General features: G+C 47.5%; 1 protein-coding gene across 1 annotated transcript in view; it reads left to right on the top strand.

Moving 5' to 3' along the window:
• The window catches only part of LOC144101873 (scoloptoxin SSD14-like), a 57,642-nt gene extending 49,415 nt beyond the window's left edge, over positions 1 to 8,227 (top strand). Inside the window, exons 12-13 of the mRNA XM_077635094.1 lie at positions 3,302 to 3,415; positions 7,885 to 8,227. Of these exons, the coding sequence (XP_077491220.1) occupies positions 3,302 to 3,415; positions 7,885 to 8,037 (267 nt within the window). The 3' untranslated portion in view covers positions 8,038 to 8,227. The remainder of the gene's footprint in view (positions 1 to 3,301; positions 3,416 to 7,884) is intronic.
• Positions 8,228 to 8,531: the final 304 nt, after the last annotated feature.

An 8,531-nucleotide genomic window follows, 5' to 3' on the forward strand; every position in this document is an offset into this window, starting at 1 on the left:
TAACCGATGCCTTTTTGGGCAACCGCTGGCGTGCAATCTTAACTGACGATATAGTTCGGTCCATGGCTGATGCTCTTCGAAAATCGAAAGTGTGGCGTGTAAAACTTTCATGCCGTTCGCGAGGAGCAAGCGGCAGGGCGCACACACGTTGGAAGCGAATTTAGCCTTGAACCTGTACTGACGTCCACCGTGTGATTAAAATGAACTGAACTGAAAATGAACTGGGTACGTCGCGCGCATCTTTAACCACATCGTTGATCTATCTATTCATCATGTCATTAATCCTTTATGCATTCACCCAACAAGCAGGCACCCACAAAATGGTACATGATCTACAGAATCAATTAACGAGTGAATGAATTAGCCAGCAACAAGGCAGAAAATTGGGCAAGCTCGTACACGTTCATAGTGGAAAATTCAGTCGCTACAAAAACAGCGACACAAAGGAGGACACAGCGCTGCCTGTCCCTCTGTGTCGTTGTTCTTTTCATCTTTGGGCCAGCGTGAGCTTTGGGACGCACGAACGTAGGGAGACACATTGAAACACGGAGTATAATTTTTTGTCCTTCGGTTTTATGACGCTGCTTCGGTTGTTTCATTGTCTGGTTCATGGCCTAGATCTTATGTTGTGGCTGCTCTAAGAACTGATTTTCGGTTATCTGTCGGTTCTCAGCCCACGTGCACACAGATTTGCAACGCGGCCTGATTGTCTGGTCTCGCTGGTTTCGCGTTTCCATTGACGGCCGGTCCGACATCTTTTCCAAGGTTTTGTTGTTGCATTCGCTTTTGTTGTGGCCCGATTTGCCCTGCGATTTGCCCTCTCTCCATCCTTCTCTCCGCCTTTACCCGCTGTATATATTACCGCGCGTTTCGCGCTTTTTTTTTTTGTAGCGTAATTAAGCTGCACTGGCCGAGGTTAAGCAGTTTCGCGTGGCTCCTGGAGAGCCGTGCTGCGCATGCGCGAGGAGCAATGACGTCACACGGCGCACAGCTGGCGCGTCGGAGCGTCTCTCTGGTCTGCGCCTCCTCTCGAAACCACACCACGTGACCAACCACGTGATAGCCACGGCGCCGGCAGCTGCTGCACTCACGTGACCGACCACGTGGCCAACACCCCCCTCTCCCCCCCGCACACTCACTGAATAAAAAAAAACATGTGTCGAGGCTGGAAATCGAACAATGGCCTTTGGCATTTGAGGCGGAGACGCTACCACTCCGCCACGACGGCAAAGATTTCATCGTGAATAAAGGCGCATGTAGTGAATGCGCGCCTTTCATATATTAACTCGTCCGGACCAGATCTCGCCGCGCTTACGCTACGTATATCCTGGCCTAACAGGGCCATGCCATCATCAATTTTTTTTTCATTAAAGTTGTTAGTCAGCTCTGTGTTCCGTGTTTCGATGTGTCTTTCTACGTTCGTGCGTCCCAAAGTCCACGCTGGCCCCCGAAGATGGAATCATACCAACTGGCCCAGAGGAATGCCATTTTGTCGTTGTTCTTGTAGCGCTTGAATTCTCCACTGTGGGCTGTTCATTCAATCACTGAACGAATAAATGAATGATTGGACCTACCCGCCGCGATGGCTCAGTGGTTAGGGCGCTCGACTACTGATCCTGAGCTCCCGGGTTCGAACTCGACCGCGGCGGCTGCGTTTTTATGGAGGAAAAACGCTAAGGAGCCAGTGTGCTGTGCGATTTCAGTGCACGTTAAAGATCCCCAGTTGGTCGAAATTGTTCCGGAGCCCTCCACTACGGCACCTCTTTCTTCCTTTCACTCCCTCCATTACGGCGCGGTTCAGGTGTCCGCCGATATATGAGACAGATACTGCGCCATCTCCTTTCCTCAAAGACCAATTATTAATGATTGGACCTGATTGATTGATTGATTGATTGATTGATTGATTGATTGATTGATTGATTGATTGATTGATTGATTGATTGATTGATTGTCCTCATGCTCCTAACAACATCCCCTTGATCTAGGCCATAAAGGGATGGCAGATCAATTGAAGTAGCATATATTAACAAGTGCAGAAATGTCTTTACATTTGCATGGTTCGACACCTGTGCATTCAAAGGTGCCCTCCAACGCAGCATGAAATGGCCTGTAGCAGCATAAAACACATTTTAGTTTAGCACTGAAGGTTGCGCAGCGCCTCACGAGTTCCTTTTAACCTGAGGGGTAAGAAAAGTGGAGAGTGGTCACGTGTCCTTCGAGCTCTTCTGGCGTGCAAAGAATAGTACTGACGTGAGAGGGTGGCCCACTCCATAGTGCGACAGGTATTTGGAGCCCGTGTTAAAACTGGTTTTGTTTTTCTGAGTACTCAATTATGCTGCACCACGATGGGCACCTTTTAAGGGTGAGAATACAGCACTAATAAAAACTAAATTCACTTCCGCAGACTGCACCGGTTGAGGGTCATGACCTCCAGGCGTCAGTATGATAGTTTCCTTTTGCAAGAACAAAATACAAAGCCGAGAAATTTTACGCGCCCCGCCGCGGTGGCTCAGTGGTTAGGGCGCTCGACTACTGATCCGGAGTTCCCGGGTTCGAACCCGACCGCGGCGGCTGCGTTTTTATGGAGGAAAAACGCTAAGGCGCCCGTGTGCTGTGCGATGTCAGTGCACGTTAAAGATCCCTAGGTAGTCGAAATTATTCCGGAGCCCTCCACTACGACACCTATTCTTCCTTTCTTCTTTCACTCCCTCCTTTATCCCTTCCCTTACGGCGCGGTTCAGGTGTCCAAAGATATATGAGACAGATACTGCGCCATTTCCTTTCCCCAAAAACCAATTATTATTACTATTAAATTTTACGTCGGTGTATTCTTTGTCTTCCACATCATTCGAGTTCCCGGATAACAGGTCCAAGTAGAGGGTATCCTCTGCCGAAAAGGCCTGTGCCCCCAAACAGAACTCAGAAGGTCAGCTCATGTATATGAGGCATTCTTACTGCTAAGGAGGGGACTCCTACAGACGAATTTTGGTAATATAGAGTTATAGCATAGCGTGATCCGCTTCGTCGGCCGCCACTGAGTACGCGCTGGTTGGTCCCGACGCAGCAGGCGCGCACGTAGATGACGGGCACGTGGGCGCCACCTGGCGCCCTCAGGGCGTTCTGCGCATACGCATTGGCGCCGCCAGGTGGCGGTTCACGGTAGTGTATTGTAGTGTTCCTGTATATGCTCCCTGTGGGAGCATATACAGGAACACTAGTGTACTGCGCTAATCTATAACTCTCTAATATCATCTCTTTGCCGTATCGAAGAGCTGAGCCGAGTGCTCCGTGCTGCTCGCAGACGGTGATGCGCGCCATGTGGATGGGGCACTCGATCAAGCAGGCCATCGACTGCGGACGCCTGCACCACCCGCTGCTGCCGGACTCTGTGCGCGCCGAGGAATTCGTGGACGCGGTGAGCAGAGCGATACCTTTGCGCTTACACACTCGCGTGGCTTCAAGCCAGCTCAAAATCCTTTCGGATAAAAATCGGAACATAGCCTACGGCCATTTCCTCCAGGTGAATGTAACGTCTCCGTAGTGAATGCAGTCTGAGGTTGCACTCAGGCTCTCTAGGGACTTCACTTTATAATGTAATGATGAAAAAATAATGGAGACAGCAAACGGGCAAGCTTTTGCGTTTCGCCTCCATTAAAATGCGGCTGCCGCGGCCGGCATTGCATTACGATGAACATTTGCTGACACGTTTCCATCGGCTGGGCGCCAGTGTCATCTTACATGCTATAGATTTAGAGCTATAGCAGCAGTCCTCTCCAGCACCAGTAACTAACTCTTGAGGTGAACAAGTAGATGCACGGCCGATATGCTTAGCAGTCAGCTGTTGGTTGCGCCCTGCAACTGTTCTTCCGCCACCTTATGACCGAAGTTTAAGCAGCGTTGAGCCGTTGGTCGGAATGTCAGAAGCCGTGAAAATACTCAAACCTCGAAGTTTTTTGGTCAGTAAGTGTACCGGTCTCTTATACATTGGTCTTATGGGGAGTTTTGCGACCGGTATGATCAAAAAGCTCTGAATGGAAGCTACACGGATCGAGCAAGCCTTGGACTCATTGTTCAAGCCGTTGAAGAGTTCCCAGAGGACCGCTTTCGGCTGGCTGCAGGTGGCTTCAAATTGGAGGGCGCGTTAACTCGAACTATTGTTGTCTTTATTCGTTGGTGCAAAAAAAGGAGACGACGTGGCCGGCTGTGTAGACAACTTCTAGGTCCGTCTTTCGCGCTGTTCGCATTTACGGTTCGCACTAACGGATTAAGGCAGCTGCGTCTAATTCCTAGAAGTTGTGGGTTTCGTCTCGCATGTGGCGGCCTAACCGCAAATCAACTGAGGCGATTCTGCCTTTTTCACAACGCCGCTTTGCGCATGCACGCCTCTTCTCCTGCAGCTCCACTGGTTGAAAACAAAACCGCCAGCTCCTACTGCGCATGCGCAGTTCATGTTAGTGACAGGCGTATGCGACAGATGGCGGCAGCTGTCAAGCACACTCTTGCCACTTCGCAGGCGCAGCTGTCCCACGTAGAACCGGATCGCGCCTGCGTCTCCCACGTACGTGTTTGTTTTCAATCAGTAGAAGAATTTCCGCCACTCCCTAGAGGGCGCCCTATCTTGAGGAAAAGGCGGATTGTGGGTATTCCCTGACGTCACAGCAGCCGCCATTTTGTTGTCTGTGGAACACTGCGAAAGGCTGCGGGCGTGTCTAATGGGATTATCGCCTCCTGCTCCGGCCGCACTGCTGAAGCTGCGCTTCGCGCGCAGCTTCAGCAGTGCGGAATGGTTTCACCGCCGGCGTGGTTGTTTTTTCTGCTGCGTTTAAGTAATTTTCTTTAAACCAATTGATTGGCACTGCAAATTAAAAACTACAAACATTCCCCTTTGCACCTTGGTTTCGGTGACCGTTGGCTTCCTTCATATGTTTGTCAAACGAGCCCCTCATTTCATTTGCCTTGTCTGCTATTAGCTTAACGGGGGTCTCGGTCCTGGCAGTCTTGATGCCATAGGCAGCATAAGAGGGTTCTTGCACAGTTTCCGACCTCGCCGTTAGATGACGTTCTACGTCACACTCGCGGTATTACAGGATGTGCTACGTCCACCGCTATGGACGAGGGTGGCGCTGGTGAACACTCTCAAGGTCCGCTTATACGCAAAACATAAACATACCCACGAAGAAAGCAGCAACAGATTGGACAGCCGTCGTTTATATATATATATATATATATATATATATATATATATATATATATATATATATATATATATATATATATATATATATATATATATATATGTATGTATATATATATATATATATATATATATATATATATATATATATATATATATATATATATATATATATATATATATAAGAAGAAATAGGGTGCCGTAGCGGAGAGCTCCGGAATAATTTCGACCACATGGGGATCTTTTGCACTGACACCGCACAGCGCACGGGCGCCTTTTCGTTTCAACTCCATCGAAACGCTTCCAGCGCGGTCGGGTTCGAACCCGGGTACTCCGGATCAGTAGCCGAGCACCCTTCCAAAGTGCAGATACTGTATTTGCAATTCTGAACATATGCATTTTGTAATGGGAAAAGTTTAACAGCGAAATTTTTCATATTGTAAGATTTCACTATAACAATCAATATATCCGCAGATCTCCATCGGCAGGCTTGCATTTCTTTTTTTGCTATTAACGATTTTGCTATCGTCAAAAGCGTTCCCTATTGGCGAGCGATGGAAACACTATAAAATAAATATTTTGCTATATATTTATTTTATTTATTTACAATACTGCCAGTCCCATCAGGGACCATAGCAGGTGGGCGAACAAAAATGACAAACATGATAAAAATTTGAGCCGTGCACTTTGGAATACAAATCAAACACACGTGAACAGAAAGGAACAAGAAAAATACAAGAAAAGGTAAACATTAGCAAGGAAAAAGAAAAATACATGTCTAGGAGTTGGGTAGAGCATTGCCATAAGGAATTCAATTAGATCACATGGGAACACAGCAGCGGAGAAAATAAGGCTTTCTTCACAATTAATTAACAATCTAATGAAGTGATGAGAGGCGGTTGAGTATGTCAGTGAAACTGCTTTATTCGTTAATTGATAATGATTCTATCCGTGACGTGAACTGAGATAATGTGGTTGCAGTTATGATTGAGGGATCAAGGCGATTCCATTCTCTGATCACGAGGGGAAAGTACGAATACATGAACGTGTCGTTATGGCATGAGTATTCTGTTATCGCGGCTGCGTGTTTATGCCTCGACGGGCGTGATTGCGAGAAAGATATGTATTTAGATACGTCTATCTTGTAGTAGTTGCGCATCGGGTGAAATAAAAATTTTATTCGTGCTTGTTGCGCTCTTGATGATAGCGTCTCTAAACCCGAAATAGCCGCGAGGTTAGTTGGTGAATCTGTGCGCTTATATTTGTTGTGTATAAACCGCAATGCTTTACGCTGTACTTTTTCTAGTTTTGTTACATTAGTCACTGAATGGGGGAACCAAACTGTGTTAGCGTATTCTAAAACTGGTCGAACGAAAGTAGTATATGCGAGAAGCTTTGTCGATGTGGGTGCAAGGCGCAGACATCTTCGAAGAAAAAATAGTTTGCGTAATGCTTTCGAGGTTATGCTAGCAATGTGCGCGTCCCATCTGAGGTCAGAAGTTAGTGTGATGCCTAAGTACTTATGCTGGTGAACTTTCGTCAGTATTCTGCCATTAACAAAGTACGGAAAATCATAAGGTTGCCTTTTTCTTGTTACCGTCATGCAAACAGATTTAGTCGTGTTTACCGTCATTTGCCATGTTTTGCACCATTCGGTTATTTTGTTCAATGAATCGCTGAGTGAAATGTGGTCTTCGTAGCTGTTAATTTTTTTATAGATAATGCAGTCATCGGCGAAGAGTTTGATGTTAGAATCGATATTGTTGATTATGTAGTTGATGAAAATTAAAAATAACAGTGGCCCCAACACGGATCCTTGAGGTAGACCTGATATGATTAATGTGCTCCACTACTGCGCTCCATTAATGCGCTCCACTGCTGTTGAGCCATTGATGCACGACATTTCTTCTTGGCGTTTCTTTATCGCTGTCCTTATTGATATTTTATTTTTGCCCTTTCCGTGTATAATTTCCTGCCTTTTCTCGGTTGTTTCTACTTATCCTTTTTCTTTTGGAAATATCTATTTTTATTTCATTTCATGATTATACTCGCACTTTTATTAGTTTTGGAGTTTATTGGTTTGGTTTATGGGTTGTGGGGTTTAACATCCCAAACAGACTCAGGCTATGAGGGACACTGTAGTGAAGGTCTCCGGAAATTTGGACCATCTGGGGTTCTTTAACGTGCACTGACATCGCACAGTACACGGGCCTCTAGAATTTCGCCTCCATCGAAATTCGACCGCCGCGGCCGTGATCGAACCCGCGTCTTTCGGGCCAGTAGCCGAGCGCCGTAACCACTCAGCCACCGCGGCGGCTTTTTGGAGTTTATTCCCATTTCTGTTTGTCCTATTTTGTGCTTACCCTATTATGTATTTGTGCTTTGCCCCTCATGTAATACCCTCAAGCAGAGGGCCTTTGGGGGTATCCTGAATAAATAAATAACCTTCAATATTTCTATACCAGAACCTTGCAGTTCTTCAATGCTCAAAATATTTGTCCAAGAACGTTGGACATGGGATGGATGAAAAAGCATCTGTGCGTTGCGCACCATCAGGCGTGACTCACGTCTCACGACCTTCAAAGTGATGAACTTTGAAATGCCTACGCCCTACCCAGAGTTATGTGTGCACCGGGAAGGGTAAAGGTCTGGTCAACTGTTTTTGTATCGCGGGTTCCACCCGTGCGCAGGACGTCCAGGAAGGCCTACGGCGACGAGGCCACCGGGTGCGCCACTTCGAGTGGCGTGGAACCGTCCACGGCATCGGGGTAATGCCGGGCCGACGCGTGTTCACGGCTTACGACACGCGCGCTGGCTCCACGGCCTCATACGACGGCGACTAGTTGCAGCGCGCTCGGCGACGCAACTGCGGCCGCCACACAGGCGTGCCGCTGCAACTGCATGGTGACATCCCAGAGTTGGCAGTCGCCTACTTTATCACCAGGAAATTGGCAAAAGTTACAGCTTCACTCATATAGCTTCACAGCACCATTTATAGATCGTATCTGCAATTGTTCTGGCATAATAAAGCATATTTCGATGCAAGTGCGAGAATCTCAGCGCAGCAGTTCTTCAGGACTGCAGCGCTGTTACTGCGTACGTGTTAAAGAGACAACCATGTTTTCATGCTTCTCCAGTGCGAAGGACACGATAGCTGCCACGACGCCCTGCCACATATGCAGCCCATTACAATTTAACCCCCACTCCTACCGAGGTCCTAGCGCCCACTGCCCAGCCTACATGAATATAGTCCGTCTGTCCCTAGCGCTCACTGCCCAGCCTACATGAATAGTCTAGCTGTCCGTCCATCTGTCCCTAGCGCCCACTGCCCAGCCTA

Source organism: Amblyomma americanum, chromosome 8 (assembly GCF_052857255.1).
Source record: "Amblyomma americanum isolate KBUSLIRL-KWMA chromosome 8, ASM5285725v1, whole genome shotgun sequence".
Taxonomy (NCBI): Eukaryota; Metazoa; Arthropoda; class Arachnida; order Ixodida; family Ixodidae; genus Amblyomma; species Amblyomma americanum.